We start from the raw sequence: 16,763 nt of genomic DNA on the forward strand, positions 1-16,763 counted from the left end.
AGATAACTTTCAGTCGGTTTTGCTCCACGTGGAGAGATTTACGGTGTCGTTACAGCCGCATCCAGTGTTAAAGTAAGTAATAAGAAACAAACGTGGGTGCACTGTGGCTAAAGAAAACCTTCTCGGTCAACCAGTTTTTAATAGGGACCTTGTGACTCCGACAAGGAAGGCTAAGAGGAAGAAATTTTCAGACGTGTTTTAGGCACGCATTACTTAGGTAAGTAGTACTAATCTGAGTAATGCGTGCTTAAAAACACATGTCATTTTGGCGGGGAAACGTGGTAGCCGCCGTTAACCTACTTCCGGTTTTAGCGAGAATGTCGTAGTGACACAAAAAAGTTATCAAGCGTTAGAATTCGAAGTTTTATAATTTTGCGATCAGGAGAGGGCTTAGCCTCCTTCAATTAATATAACTGTGCTTCCTTTTCAGGTGAAAAAAAAGTACAATGAAGCTTCCTGGGCTGTAAATTTTTTGAGAATACGCGAAAAAACGTAAAATGAAATCACGTCCTCACAGTCGTCTTCGAATCTAAAGGTTTCTTACTGTTTTGTGTCCATTTTCAGATTCGTTAAATGCCGCGAACATATTAATTAGTAAAGGGGGTCTACAAAACAAAAGAAAACGAAAACCCACTGGTTGTCTTCATGAAGGTCACAATTGGTCCACTATTTTCACGGCTCCGACCCCACCCCAACCTTCTGCAGGCCAAGGTGCTTAAGCCCCTCCCAGCCCCTCAACTGAAGCACACCGATATCGATTGAAATGCGATCTTTTGAATACTTTGGATTCGAAACCCGTAAATCAAAAAAGTAAATAGAAAATTTAACAAAACTGCAACAAAAATTCAATATTAAAGATGCAAGCAAGATCAGTTTTGAGTTAAGAAACGGGTCGTTTCGTTAGAATTTCATTCTAAGCGATTGAACACTTAAGTGAAATTCCCAGTGATTGAAGTCTGGGTATTTTAAAGAATAAGTAAATATCACGATGTATCTGAACGCATTGAAAAGGGCAAAAAAAAGGATGGAACCTGAGTTTACAAACAATCTTAAGGGGCCGACCATTTGACTTTTGAAGGGGGGCTAAGGCTGATTTCGGAAAAATCTTGCATGGAAATGCCAAGGGAAAAAATATCCTGCACTGAAAAAAACTGTCTCTGAAGGCCTATAACGAATGGAAAAAAATCATACACCGGTAATATGATGGGGAAAAAAATTCTATATCCAGAGGTCTGGGAAAAAAAATCGTTACCCAAACCAAATCACCCATACCCCTGCCTCCTCAATAGTCAAATTCAAATGGTCAACCCTAAATAATATGTCTAAAAGGTTTGTATTCTAAGAAAAAAAGGAAAGGGATATATTCACGATAAAAAACATATAACGGATACTACATATAATATTCCGTAAGAACCACATGTGTTATCATATAAAAGGGGGTAAATTCAAAATATCAAAAAACAATTTAAAAAGACCGCCGGATTTTAGAATTAAATATGGATGAAAGAGAGGGATACTTGAAATGGAAAGTTAAGGATAAATAGAACAGATGTAGAATTGATTATTATAAAATTTAAAAAAAAAAACTTTTCTATCACAAATCCATAAAAAAGAAAAAGCGAGTCTCCCAACGATGCTTAAGGCTGATTAAGAGATCGATAATAACTAGTTAGAGAGGGATATTTCAAAGCAAAATAAAGAAGGATAAATTCACCAAAATTATAGAACTACAAAAGCACTTTGCTTTTGAGAAAAACTTTGAGAATCTTTGAACATACCCATCCCATGAGAATGTTCTTTCTCTTTTTCGTCTTCTTGATGGGTCGGTGTTCGACCACGTGCTCGCTGCAGTGTTGTTGTTGTTGCTGTTTTAGTTTGGGAGGTCCTTGTGCCTCTACTTCATTGAACTGATCTTTGTTGCTTTCATCTTTCTCTACCTTTTCCACCACCGAACTTAAGCTACCCACTTTCTCTAAATCCAAATTGTGGTCGTGATCTTCCGCACCGAAGAGAATACCCAAATCCAATTCTTCTGGATCACATTTTTGACTGACCTCTTCTCTACAATGAAGCAACTGCACGTCAGGAACATCCTCTGAATCAAACTTCTTATCATTAACTTCCTCTTTCGAAAAGCACATTTCCTCTTCGTCCTCGGTGATCTCATCGGAATGATGGTCTTGTTCTTCTCTTTCACTCTGCTCATCTTCGTCATCTGATCCATTATAAGATACACTTTCTTCATCGTCAGTTTCGCTCAATGGGGTGATGATCATTGGGAGATCATCATCACACTGTTCATGTTCTTCTTCATCATTAGGCTCATCCTCGTGATCAAATTTCGCACAAGATGTACTTTGATCACTACAATCTGATTTCGAATCAGATTCTTTTTCTTCATAATCATTTTCACTGAACGAAGAGATCCCATCGCTAGAATGGTCTTGTTTTCCTCCCTCACTCTGCTCATCTTCGTCATCTGATTCATTGTAAGATTCACTTTCTTCATCGTCATTTTCGCTGAATTGGGAGATACTGGACACGCAGGTGTCGTAGTCAGAAGATTTGCTATCTTCATAGTCACTTTCGCTAAATGAGGTGATCAAAATCGGTAAATCATCATCAGACTGGTCATGTTCTTCTTCCTCATCGAGCTCATCCTTCTGATCTAATTTAGCTTTCGATGTGCTTTCATCACTGCAATCTGATTTCGAATCGGATTCGCTTTCTTCAAAATCACTTTCACTCAATGAAGAGATCTCATCGATAGAATGGTCTTGTTTTCCTCCTTCGCTGTCCTCATCTTCGTCATCTGATTCATCGTCACTTTCGCTGGTTAAGGTGATCAACCTCGGTAATTCATCATCAGACTGGTCATGTTCTTCTTCCTCATCAGTCTCAACCTCCTGATGTAATGCAGCATTAGATTTACTTTCATCACTGCAATCTGATTTCGAATCGGAATCGCTTTCTTCATCACCACTGAAACTGAATGGGAAGATCTTATTGATAGAATGGTCATGTTCTTCTCTCACACTGCGATCATCTTCGTCAGGGGATTCGCTTTCTTCATCACCACTGAAACTGAATGGGAAGATCTTATTGATAGAATGGTCTTGTTCTTCTCCCTCACCGCGATCATCTTCGTCATCGGATTCGTTTTCTTCATCACCACTGAAACTGAATGGGAAGATCTTATTGATAGAATGGTCTTGTTCTTCTCCCTCACTGCAATCATCTTCGTCATCTGCCTCGCTTTCTTCATCTTCACTTTCGCTGAATGGGGAGATACTGGACACGCAGGTGTCGTAGTCATACTGTACTTTCGCCGCTGTGGGTTCGCCGATTGTCCCAAGCGCTCTGACAAATTTCTCAAAGTTGTACCTCACAAGAATCTTCAGCTGCTTCTTGTTGGAAAGAATGGCATTGTGATGCCAGCACTCTACCGCATTCTCATAGAATTTAAACTTGTAACCCTGAGGGAGACGAAAGGGAGTGCCCGTGTATGTGGTATAAAACTCTACATCTCGCAGATAGAATTGAAAAGGTGGCACCAACTCTGCCAGCATAGATTCCTTGTAAGCGACGTAGGGTCCATAATAGCAGATATAGAGCGTCTTGGTGACTCGAACGCCCCATGTCATTTCTTGACGAATTTTTCTGATTTTGACATATTTTTCTGCTGTGCGCCTTCGCTCTGCGATCTGTACAATTTCTCCGTATTTCTCATTTTCTGTTTCGATAAGATTACCAAATTCACTCAATTCCCACTCGGACCTGTCGTACGCCATGTTTTGGATCTCTTTCTGAAATGGATGAACTTGTTTTCCTTTGTTTTGTCATTTCATTCGAAATGGCGTCAGAAAGACTCCACGATTGCTTTGAATGGAAGCACGCGCATAAATCCTTCCAAGTGTGTGTGCAAACAAATTCACCTTCTTGTTAAACTACAACGTTTGACATTACTCTGGTATCATATGAAAAGTAAAATCCTGAATAAAATCTCGCAAAAAAGCACCAATTCTGAAAAACATACAGTTCCGGAGAGTAAGAAATAGCGCGTGCCGCATAGCTACCATGCGCGTGCTTCACTGACAGTTAGAGGTTTTTTAGTGCTGTCATCTGCGAGATGACGCGTGCACTTCGCTTTCGTGGCATTTAAACAGAGAAAAGTACAATGTCAGTCATTTTGAATAAAAGTTTCTTTTTGGTTGATCTGACAAGTTCAGGTAACAGAATTTGAGGCAAATTCTCGTCTTCATTTTCGAATAAATTTTGAACCAATCAGATAGATACAAGAACAAAACCAAGACAAGGTCCATTCGATATAAGTTGAGACTTATTGCAAAGCTTTGTTTTAAGTTAACGCTGCTCGTTAAGACAGCAAAATATGTTACCTAGTAAGAAACTCTCATGCAGCAACGATAAGTTTCAAAGGGAAAAAACGCCATGAGTAAATAGGGGGGTTAACCTACTACGAAGGTGACGGCAGCAAAAATGCGGCCTTCAGTGTTAAAAACTTTTTAGCAATTATTCCGCTCGATTTATTAGGTAGCTTAAGCAACAAAGACGGCGACGTCTCTTAAAAAATGAAGTCGCGCTGTCTCAAACTTTTCCGCCCTTATTCCATCTCGAATTTGTCAAATGTTGGCAAATTTCTTTGGAGTTAAATTCTAAAGGATTGTATCTAGGTTCAAGAAAATAAAAAGAAAATTGTTGCTCTGTGTTCCTGTCGTCGACAAAACGTGAAATTAGGCACTTTCACGTTGTAGTCGTGTAACGACGACAAAGAAAGGTAGAAAAAAGCGTAATGCACGTGCAAAGTTGTTATTTTGCCAGTCTAAACCTAATGTTGTTGTTTATTTTGCCTTTCTCGTTGCCGTCGCCGTCGTCGTATGCTTAAGCTCCCTATGAAATACAGCGAAGAGAATACTTACAAAACGCATTTACGTTTAAAAATTGGCGCTGCGCGGTAACGAACTCCATAAAATACCAACGAGAAAACTTCACCTCGTAGTCGTGTTGTGACGGAAGAGTCGAAAAGAGTTTGATATGCATCGTTGTTGTACTGATTAAATCTTATTTTGCTTCCTTTCCCGTTGACGTCGTGGTTGCTTAAGCGCTGTTAAGACAAAGTAATTATAAGAAAGACTCACCACGCCTTTGAGTATGATATCGGTCTCCGAATCTCCACTCGGATAAACGACTCCAGGACAATCAATTAAATATATTCGTCTCATTAAAGTAACATACTGCCACACCTGTATTAAGCATAAAATACCGAGAAAAAGGTCACTGAGGCAATTCAACCACTCAATCTGCTTCGACAGAATTTGGCTCGATCACCAGACGCTGTTCGCGAAATGAGCCCGCGCTCGTTCCCCGTTCCCCGTTTGCTGAAAGCACACTTGTTCAAAAGTAAACAAGATTTAGAATTTTAGGAATGAGCAAAAAATGTACCCCTAAAATGACCATTCAATTGAAAATTCTTTGACAGCACTTTCACATGTTACCATTTGCTTTTCAACATTTTACAAAATGTAATTCAGAAAATTTTGTTCAATTTCGACTTTCGCCATCTTTGGCAGTGAAAGGTCTAAATCAAAATATTTGCTAGCTTTGGTATTAGTTCAGACGTTTTTTATTTTCGCTTTATCTGCTCAGCGCCTCACAGAAAGCCAAGCCGTGTATTTTCGTTGTGTTTAAAATCAGGCATTAGACACCTTCAGATTCGAGGAAGAGGACGGGATATAACCTTAAGTTTTCTAAAGGACTCTTTTAGCGGTTTTAGGGGATATTATATTAATTTTGACTGTGTTTTCTAACTTACCTTTGTTTCTCCAGCGATGGGTGCAACATTGCAGACCTTTTTAGCTCTCAGGGTATTAATAATTGAACTCTTGCCAACATTGGGATAACCAATAACACCAACACTGAAAAGGAAATCAACGAAGGCCAAATTGAGGGTGAAAAAGGCATAAAAGGATAGACCGCGAGCGGTCGCCCTTCTTTCCTCACAGCCACGAGCGGCGGGGAAATGGTAAAATTATATTAAATTCATCACTAATAGATGAGTTTAGGCGCTGGTGCCTATCAAGTTGGTGAAGCTGGTCAATGCTCCCGTGAGCAGTCCCCACCGGTCACCGTCAAATACTTACAAATGTACCAACCAATACTTACCTTGCCCTGAGTTAAAGAGAAAGGGAGGGTTGGGAAAAAGCACAGAAGAAAAATGCCAAGCAAGCAACAAGGTTATAGCAAAAAACTTTGCGAAGAACTGCAAACAAGTAACTGTGTATTCAAGTAACGATGTGCTCCTGCACTAGGGAGCTTTAGCAACGACGACGGCGACGGCAACCAGGACGTCAAAAAAGCAATAGGTTTATCACGCAAAACAACAACTTTGCACGTGCATCACGCTTTTTTGTACATTTCTTTACCGTCCTTGCACGGCTACGACGTGAAAATACCTAATTGCAAGTTTTATAGAGGACGTAAACAAGCGACGACGAATCTCTTTTTCTCTCTCTAAACTTGAGTGCGGTCCTCAAGAAATCAACTCCAGGGAAATTCGCCTACACTTGCCATTTTCAGCAAATTGGAATAAACGCGACAAAGATTGAAAAAACGGGAATTCATTTTAAAACTGACGTTTTCGCTGCCGTAGCCGTCGTCGATGCTAAAGCTCCCTATTGTGCCACCCCAAGCAACGCTGGGAAAAACTACACACCAGGAATGGTTCAAGGTTAACTTTGCCTAAAATACATTTAGCCACATCAAATTAGTTCGGTCGGGCTTCGCCGCTCGCCCCTCCCCTCCATTACTTGTGCTCGCATCTACCGTGACTCAAAAGAAAAATAAGAGACTGCTCTCGTCTAATGAAAGGGGTAAGCCTAAGAACACTTAATAAGTTACTGTTCATGTTAGTGACAATTCCAACAACAGAATTATTAAAAGTAAGAACCAACCTTATTTGTTTTTTGTCGGAATGAAGCTGTGTGAAAAAAAGTTTAAAAATGGAATAAGACTTGACAAGATAGGACAGTAAGTCAGTGTCAATCGCTATGTTGATATTTCAGGGGCACCCAACGAGGATATAGTTCAAAACCACTTAACATAGCATTGTTGAACGTATTTTAGTATTAAAACGGTAGATATAGGCATATTTTTATCCCCTAAAAACTTTTCATCTGTTCGGATTTCCTAGCTGAAAGTCTAGTGATCCGAAAATTATAGGGATAAAAACTTACCTTCTCGAAAATTTCAGCCAGGAAAAGGCTCCCGAAAATTCTAGGTGGCCTTTTTTAGGGTCAAAATCCGTTGAAAATGGGTAATTATACCATTTTGTAGATCTTCGAAAATCCTAGGAGAGGCAGGCAAGCAAGAAATTTTACAACAAATGCTCCGAAAATTCTAGATCTCAAATCGTCTTCTCAAATCGTCCGAACAGATATTTTCCCGAAAATTGCCGTTGGGTGCCCCTGATATTTTATTTTATACATGTAGTAGAATAAGAGCAAACGAGAAAAAAACTGCACACTAAATACTTTACTGTACATTAAGGCCAAGCCAAACGTCGAACTTTTCATGAGACAAGCAAAGCTCTAATTTGGGTCGACCTAAATTCAGTCAAGATCGTCTGTTGGGTCAGACGTCGAACTTAGGACACGTCAAACTAATTAACTGAAACAGACCAAAAAGCAATTTTAATAAAATAATTTAGGAGGCTAAATGTACATTTTCATACCAGTTTTTAATTTATTAGTTTAATTCGCCGTGCGTATAAAAGATCAACGGTTGTCCCAGAGACGATCTTCAGACGTTCTAATATCCATCTGAAGTAGACGGAGAGAACGTGCTGGACGATCCTAACTCGTTCAGACGAACTTATAACTGAGCCAGATGTCGAACCTTTAATAAACTTAACTCCCTAAGTTTGGTTCGTCTAATGAAAAGTACGATGGCCTAGGCCTAAGATAGTTTTTAAGTTTCCTACTTTTCATTATGCAACAATAAAAGTGACAAACCTTAGCAAACTGCCTGAGAAGGTTTATTAAAGCTCCTTTACCAAATGGGTTTGTTACACTTGCATGAAAGGCCAGAGTTGGATATTCTGCAGACAAAACTGTCACCCATCTTTGCTATAAAGACAAACAAAAAGAAATACACCCATTATAACATTCATCCGCCGCGTGCGGCGGTTAAACGCTTATTTAAGGGCAAAGTTCTTTTGGTGCTGCATTTCTACGCATTTTGATTGGCTAGAAATCTCAAAGAACGTTCTTTAACATTCGGCCAATCAGAAGTAAAATACGAAGCCTTCACAGACTGTCTCCGCGGCTTTCATACTTTTTTCCCGCGCTTATGACTCCGCATAACTTGACACTTTGCTACGATCAGTGATTTTACTTTCACCTTAATTGTCCTATTAGGATTCTAGCCCAGGGCTGGAAAAAAAATATAAATATCAGATAATCTTATGAAAATCTCTTTCTTACCGTCACCCATGTCGGCACAAGGTCACATTTGTTGAGAACAAATATCAAATGTTTGTGTTGTTTCTCTTTCTTCATAAAAGATTCAATGTGACTGGAGCGCGTTCCCATCGGGTCACGTGCGTCCAAGACCTGAATAAAAAGAAACAAATAAATAAAATATTAATAATAAACAAGTGTTAAGGGACTAAACAGTGTTTTTAAATAGACAGGCCAAAGTGTCCCCATTACAGACTGAGGTGTCCTTCCATATTATATATAAATTGACTTTTATACACCCTGTAAGGGACCGGTCATTATTTATGTGGGGGGGGGGGGGGATTTTTTTTTGTTTTAGCGTGAAAGAAAAAATGTGACCCACCCCTTTAAGCCCATTAGTTAATTCTTGACCCACCCCCATATAACTTTATTTAAGAGGTGACCCACCCCCAACCCCCTTCAATCTATACCTCTATAAGGAGTTCCTGTTCACTGAACGAAATCAGCATATCTTGTGGACCAGTGTCCTACTCTGCGGCCACTTCTTGTTGATGTGCCTTTTTGTATTGTTACAGTATGACTGTCATCATCTGATTCACTTTCACTTTCACTTTCATCACACAAAACAAGGTCATTGTCACTGTCACTAACATCACTGTCTTCACCAACACTGACACTTGAAGGAAATGTAGATTCCTTTGAAGTTTCATAAGAGTGTACTGTGATTCGCTTGATTTTGTCAATTTTCTTTCCGTTCTTGCTAAGTTTCTTATGCTCAATGTATTTGTCCAACTCGGGGACTTTCAGAGTGTCAAGCTCCCCCTTCTCTACAAGTGTTTTCCAGTCATAGCAATGTACATCTTTTAAGGCTTGGACTTGCTTTTCTTTTCTTCGCTCTTGCTTACGGATCTCATTGACACTTAGGTTGGATTGCTACATGTGACATCCAGTTGTGTTAAATTTTATGTCCAGCATTGCATTAGAATTTATTTAGATCTTCCACATGAATTGTAGTGAGTGTGATTCTTTACAAAACACACAATGACCCACCCCAAATCATCGTGAAATTCTCTTTTGGTCCACCCCTTTTCTCTAAAAAAAAATTAGCCTGGCCCACCCCATGATTTTTCCCGCCCACCCCCCCCCCCCCCACATAAATAATGACCCGTCCCTAAATACTCTATCATTTTTAGTATGTGCACATTACATGTAGCTTGAATCCTAATTCAATACCTGAATGACAACATCCGAGGAATCAACGACCTGAAATCGATGAAAAGATGAGGAATAATTACACCTGCATAACACAATGTAAATTTAAGTCATAGAGTCTCTCATGTACATGTTTAAGGTACTCCTGAAAACTACAACAATGGAAAGAGTGAAAAAAAGATGATAATTATTACTGACAATAAATTATTTTCACCTTATACAACTCATTCCAGATTCGCTTCGATTGTCCCTTTGCATAAATTGATTCTGTGGCTTCGACCCTGCAAGTACAGCAAATTTAATGGTCTCTCATCAAATATCATACCCTTATACTAAACAAAGTTTTAGTTTGATGAAAATAAAGGATGAACTTGAAAAAAGGGCTGACCATTGGGAATTATTATTACTTATAACATGAGTAGCATATTAGGGCCAAGCGAAGCTAAATCAGAATTATTAAACTGGTGTCCCTTGAGGGTGAGGAGGAAGGGAAAATTTACATCAGTTATTATTCTACAATGAAGAAAACTTTGTGCCTTTGCAAAAAAGACTTGCAGAATGAAAGACAACACTCTGGCATACTTATTAAATCATGGTAGTAATAATAATAATAATTATTATTATTTGTGCTGCTGAGGTCAGCATTACTTTGCTTAAGGGGTTTGCAAGTTTCTAGGAGAGTCAATTTAGAATTGTTTGACATTGTCTTAAATATTGAAAAAGGACATGCATGCAAATATTAGTTAAGAATGCTATTTTACTTTCTTCTTTTTTAGTGACTTTGTTAATAAGAATGCATTTACCCTTGAAAATATTTTTTTTTTAAATCAAAACGAATTGTTTTAATTGAAATTACATAATTTTATTTCGAATAATTTTTAAATTAAATGAACTACACGTATTTTTAATCTTTTCCTTAATTGGCCTTGTGTTTTCTTCTGACTGTTTTTTTTTTTACAATTTAGTTTCTTAAGCGCATTGTAGTTCTCATTTTTTGCCACCGCAAGCAGATGCATCTTAAGTATAATAGTTTGTTTTTTTGTTTTTGTATTGGTCAAACAACAATATTTAAATACTTATTTTAGTCATGTTTGACTTCTTTTTACAAAGCAGCCTCCAGCCTTTATTAATTACTCACATTTCACCATCATTCTCCCTCACAAGGTTCGTATCTTTCTCTTCATCGTATAATTCTGCAAGATTTAAAACCACGCACATGCATGTGCATTTTAGTGTGATTAAAGTGTAAAAATGTTTCAAACAGTAAATACATGGACGTCACACTCATCCTTATTCAATGATTATTTTTGTTAAACATTTTTACTATCAATGACGGTACTGAAAGATTTCAGTCATATAATATTTATCATAAATTGATGCTAAAATGTTTTTTGTTACAAAAAAAATTTATACAGTACCTGAAGATAACAGGGCTGCTTCCATAAAACTCTGAAAAGAGGGTCATATCAGTCAGGTGGAGTGGTAAAAAGAAGTCGGTCACACATTGAGCAAGAACTTATTAAACTAAGTATTTGATTCTTCTGAAATAGTAAAATAATAATGCTCATCAATCATCGAGCTGTCAGCACATACAAAAGAATTGGATGATATTCCAAGTATTGGTTAAATCCATTGAATGCAGTTAAGTGACATGAAACTTGACTTGATGTACATGCGGCCATCCAATAGGGCAGGCATAAGGTGAAAAATAGCAAGAGAAGGTGCCCTCAGTTTTTTAACTGTAGTACCGTTTTGAATTTCCTATATGGGGCTATCAATATTTTGTCCCCAGTCGTAAGTTACCTGCACCAGACGCGGATCTAGAATATAAGTAATGGCCGATTTCCAAAACGAAGGCCAAAGTCACAGGCTTCTAGGGGGGTTCGGGGGCAGTCTCTCTTAAGGAGATTTTTTGGATTTTAACTCCTTAACAACAGAAAATCACACTAAATCTTTGATGCATGGCTTTTCCAATCACACTTTATAGAGATATTGAGCTTCTCTCATAATTTATTCCACAATTGCTGCTTCAGTGATTCTCACAAGACAAGACTCTCTTCGCTCAAGAGAAGACACCAGTCTTGTGATATTAATGTGACTCTTGTCTTTTTTTGTCTTGCGAGAAAAGAGAGACTAGTAATTTTGAGTGGTACTGTAATGTGGGTACATTACATACTTTTCAAGGGAATTACTTCCTCATAATAACAACATTGTAACTTGTAAATTTAATGTGTTGACTTCGCACCTGCATGTCACCAGCCTTGAGGTTTGGTCTTTTACGCTGTGCTTTTGGTCCAAATGTTGTTTCAAACCCTTCTGTATCCAATATGTGAACCCTTGCTGACTGGGGCCGGTCATTTAGAAGAGACAATGGAAGTTTACTTTGCCTCATTACAACCTGTTACCAAATAAAACACATGTATATGTATAATTTGGTTATAAAATTCAAGGAGGAATTACCTTATTATAGGAAATTAACGCTCCATGAAATTAATGTGAATCGTTCAAATTCACGTTAATTTAAGTCACGTTAATTTTGTTGAGCACTAATTTCCGCGACGCTAATTAAGTGCAGCGTTAATTTCTGCGCTCTTAATTTCCAGTATTTTAACCCCAATTTTGGAACCTGTCCAGACATTCTTGACACCTAAAAAACATTAGCTACAAGCTTTCTTTCTTTCCATTTACCCTTTATTTTTCATCTTTTACAAAAGCTAAGGCAAAGGTTTACAATATTTCGAGTTCATCTTCATTGTTGTCACTGTCAGAAGTGACGTCAGCTCAGTTTTTTTACAGTTTTGAATTTTTTTGCATCCAGTGTTGAAATAAATTTGTTCCAGTTGTCACCACCGACTGTCTCTTAATCGTGTTAATTTCCTTCATTATGAAACTCTACCTCCTCTTTTGCATTAATTTTCTTTGTTTGAAAGTCATTTTCCATTAAATTTGTGTTAATTTATTAAGTCGCGTTAATTTCCAATACCTTAATTTCATAGAGCGTTAATTTCCTATAATAAGGTAAGATATTAAGATATTTAAAATTTTAATAATTATGTTCAATTTAAGGATGAGGGAGAGCTACTCAGATTCTTAGGGGCTGTTTATATGGAGGAGGAAGATCCCAGCACCAGGAAGATCCTAGAAGCTAGACGGATCAACTTTTCGTTGGGTGTATATGCAGAAGTTTTTGTCAGTGTGGTTAACAGTAAAGAAGGAATTAAAGATCTTGAAGCTTACCCACTGAATGATCCAAAACCATTTTTGTGTGGTTTGTCACCGGTACTAGGATCTTCCTAGCGAAAACAGTTTATATGCTACTTTCCCATTTGATAAGTTTGAATACATTTACTATTTTTCTCTGATATAAACTTTAATAAACTTTATAATTCAATATAATTTCTAGAAATTAATAGTTCATCTAGAGCTAGGTTGAGAATCAAACAAAAGAATGATGACCTACTGTGTACCTTGTATGGATCATTCAGCACTTTGCCCATTTCATCTTGAAATGACTGCAGTGCATTTTGTGATATCACTCTTGTGTTCCCTGTTGTTCAAATAAAGTGACAACTTTAATTTTAGAGCTTGAAAATGAAAATAAAATAGAATTGTTTTAAAAAATAATATATTAGTTTACACCATCCAACTACTTTTAAGCCACTTTTTTAAACCTTCAGGGGACATGTTAGAGTATCATGTGTCATTCTTTCATAATCTGAATATGTATGATGATTCAAAAGCTTTCCCTTCCTTTGAATATTTGGGTGAAATTACAATAACTTCAGTGCATGTCAATTCTCCCGGATGATCCAGGAGACTCCATATTTTGGACCGTATCTCCCAGTCTCCAGATTAGAGTATGAAATCTCCTGGACATTCACCGAAATTTGCCATTCAGTTGTAGACTCGACTTTCCGAACAGAAACTTATAAATATTTTGCGTTGCTAGAGCTATTTTACTGTTAACATCGAATGTTTCCTCATAAACTTTGGTATGGCATATTATGCCATTGCAATGTACCAAGAGATACGCAATAATGTGAAACATCACAAATTTGTGACAATCAGGTCAACGAGTATTTTTTGCACAAATGATGTCATATAACATGCGATATGAGGTCATCTATCATCCCTTCCCTATCAATTCTCAATATTTGAAGATGTGGGGGGGTTGACAGCCCTGTCACTTACCACCAAGTACACCAGGGAGGGTACCCCAGATTTCAAGTGATAAATGATCGAATCGGGGATAAAATCAAAACCCAAAATAATCCGTAAGGCTTCCAACAAAAACCAAATAAATCCCTGGACCAAAAATTAACCCCCAAATTTCCAAACTTTAAAATGCCAAACCTTAAAAATTTCCAGGAAGAGTTAAACAATATATCAACAAAATTTTGGTGATACTTTATTTGCAGAAGTATGCATCCAGGATAAGCAGCAATACCATGAATATTCAGATTGTTTTGAATACCAAAAAAAAAATCCTACTTAAATCCAGCCACCCAAAAAGATACTTGCCAAATTTTCCTTCCCAAAAAAATCCATTGATCATCCCCATCATCGAAATCCAGAGTACCCCCCTCCTTGGCCTTATTCATCATTGAGCTCTTTTACAGTTCTTGCACTCAAATACCATTAATCAAATAATGACTTCAGAATTGGTACAATTCACACAGACAGCTCTAGGCAGTTAAGGGTTGTTTACATTGTATGGATAATTTAAGGGTGATGAACTTACCAAACCACTTTCTATTTGGAGCAACCCTTGCAACCTCTCCTGAGACGGCTGAGTTCTGGAATGGTGCTGGTTTCACTATTTTCCCCTGCTTATTTCTAAAAAAGAAAATATTAAAAAATTAAATAAGATGATTATTACATATATTTAAACAGGAAAGAAATTGTATATCAGAAACTATATATTGACCAAAACCAACTGGTTGAGTTTTAAGCATCTTATGACTGTAATAGTATTATCTTATTCTTAGTAGTTAGATCGCCATGTTGTTTAATATAAGAGTGATTGGTATTGTCTCCAAGCCATCATTTTCATGTGTTTGAATATACATTAAATTTAGTGAAAAGGATCAGTATTAGTAAACTATTATGCTGTCTTGAGGAGTTTTTAAGAACTCAGTTCATGACTGTATTATAAAATGAAACAAAGAATTATACCGTATTTATTTGATTAACCGCCTGGGCGCTTATTCGAGGTGGGCGCTTATTAAATTTTCACCATTTTCAGCAGTGAAGTATGTTTATTTTGCAACAAAACAATAAATGCTAATAACAAAATGCGAAGAAGTAACAAAGCAAGGTTTCTGTAAAATACTCTGAAGAAAACTCCGTCCTCGGGAAAGTCTCTTATCAGAATTTATTCACTCAAGTGGGTGGGGTGGGGGTGAGCACTTATTTGAGTTTGATTGGGAGGAGGAGGGGGTGGGCGCTTATTCGAGGCTGGGCACTTATTAACTTCTTTGCCTTTAGGATGGGCACTTATTCGAGCTGGGCGCTTATTTGAGGTTGGGCGCTTATTTGAATAAATACAGAAAGTAAATTTGAGCTGGTACATGTGAGCTTGTTGGTTGTGTCCACTGTTTAATTTGCATTTCCGAAATCATAGTTCTACATGGCATATTATGAAATACAGTGATCATGACTAACTCTGAACAAGGTTAAGCACTTCAGTTTTTCCACTGAGTTTTGCACTCATCCAGAAGCCCCACACTGGGGATTTGAATGTATGAGCTGAACCCACTATGGGGTTGCAATTATTAATGAAAAAAAGGAAACCCAAATGTCTGGAAAATTCCTGGGGGGGGGGGGGGGGTGGGGAAGAGGAGGAGTGTTGATGGGTGCTCTTGGAATTGAGGGAGCCATAAATATTTTGTTGCTGGTTTGCACATGCCATCATGATGTCCATGTTAGTGGTAGGGAACTAAACTCAGTTTTCATGTAAGATCTTGACAACCAACAAGGCCTCTTGTCACGAGGTTGCAAACTAAGAATACTAAACCAATGCACAATCGACACCTTAATTATCACACCTTATTGCCTTTCCCCCTGATTTGTACATCTTCAGTCTGTTTATTGTTGCCTTGTCTCGCATGTTCGATCCTCCTGCTGGTTTTGGACGGTCTACAAATTTTCATGACAATTAGGAAATTAAGCTTAAAAGTTAAAAATGATCGCCGAAGATTTCTCGGTTTAAAACTGCGACTGTCATGTTTATAAAGCGTAACCTAGTAGTTAGGCCCCCATTACGTCTCTGCTTTCTTATCTCGCTTGGCTATTTGCAAGAGTGAGACATTCACTGCCTTAAAATTACTGAAACTATAAATTTTACTTCACTGAAGCGAGGATAGCAACTTAAACGTGGAGCTTTTATACCTGGATTCATGCTGCTGTTTGACTTCTTGGAGGATTTCTCCTTCTCTGATCTTTTCCTTGTCTTAGCCATGTTTATGAGAGAGATAACTGTAATGTCTATACCAACAATTTAGGTTGTCAAAATGGACAAAACGCTTAATCTGACAAATTACTTTCCTGCGTGATCCTGTGTACAAAATTGAACTCCTTCATCCGCCATATTGACCACGTGCAAACTGGAAAGTAGCACCTTCACATACAATCAGTTCCAGGCCCCTCTCCATTATTCACTTATTTCCTTCCGGCCTTCCTTCCACGGTTTTCAATTTTTTTTTTATCTTTTGATAAAGAGCAATGAGCGAATGCTGGAAAGAGGCTCTTAAAATGAGGTAAGTTACTAAGTTAAAGGTGATACGTCCAAAGAAAGTCGCAAATTTTACAGACATTGGCATGGTGACTATGGTCAGAGGCACGAGTTTGCAGCCCATTTGTTGAGGGAAAGGCACTGGGAACGGAGACTGCATATATTCCTTATATTGACTGTCATTTTCACATCGTTATTGGCCACGAAACCAAAAGAGCACTCTAAAGACAGACAAGTGACAAACAAAAATAAAGCCTTAAAAAAAACGCAGGACCAGCTATTATTATTTGCAAGTGAAGAGGTTCGAAAGGTGTGTACGCCCGATGTGTACTGTAACACTAGCT

At 37.9% G+C, this 16,763-nt stretch overlaps 1 protein-coding gene across 2 annotated transcripts in view; it reads right to left on the bottom strand.

Moving 5' to 3' along the window:
* The window catches only part of LOC140951675 (uncharacterized), a 31,511-nt gene extending 15,235 nt beyond the window's left edge, over window positions 1-16,276 (bottom strand). For both annotated transcript variants that reach the window (XM_073400980.1, XM_073400979.1), the window contains exons 1-14: window positions 16,077-16,276; window positions 15,734-15,824; window positions 14,428-14,522; window positions 13,154-13,233; window positions 11,932-12,084; window positions 11,105-11,135; window positions 10,825-10,879; window positions 9,901-9,967; window positions 9,708-9,737; window positions 8,499-8,627; window positions 8,028-8,141; window positions 6,969-6,994; window positions 5,831-5,933; window positions 5,157-5,261 (exon numbers count right to left, since the gene is read on the bottom strand). In XM_073400980.1, coding sequence (XP_073257081.1) covers window positions 5,157-5,261; window positions 5,831-5,933; window positions 6,969-6,994; window positions 8,028-8,141; window positions 8,499-8,627; window positions 9,708-9,737; window positions 9,901-9,967; window positions 10,825-10,879; window positions 11,105-11,135; window positions 11,932-12,084; window positions 13,154-13,233; window positions 14,428-14,522; window positions 15,734-15,824; window positions 16,077-16,146 — 1,149 coding nt within the window. In that variant the 5' untranslated portion in view covers window positions 16,147-16,276. The remainder of the gene's footprint in view (window positions 1-5,156; window positions 5,262-5,830; window positions 5,934-6,968; window positions 6,995-8,027; window positions 8,142-8,498; window positions 8,628-9,707; window positions 9,738-9,900; window positions 9,968-10,824; window positions 10,880-11,104; window positions 11,136-11,931; window positions 12,085-13,153; window positions 13,234-14,427; window positions 14,523-15,733; window positions 15,825-16,076) is intronic.
* Between the last annotated feature and the right edge of the window lie 487 nt (window positions 16,277-16,763).

The sequence above is a fragment of the Porites lutea genome, chromosome 11 (assembly GCF_958299795.1).
Source record: "Porites lutea chromosome 11, jaPorLute2.1, whole genome shotgun sequence".
Taxonomy (NCBI): Eukaryota; Metazoa; Cnidaria; class Anthozoa; order Scleractinia; family Poritidae; genus Porites; species Porites lutea.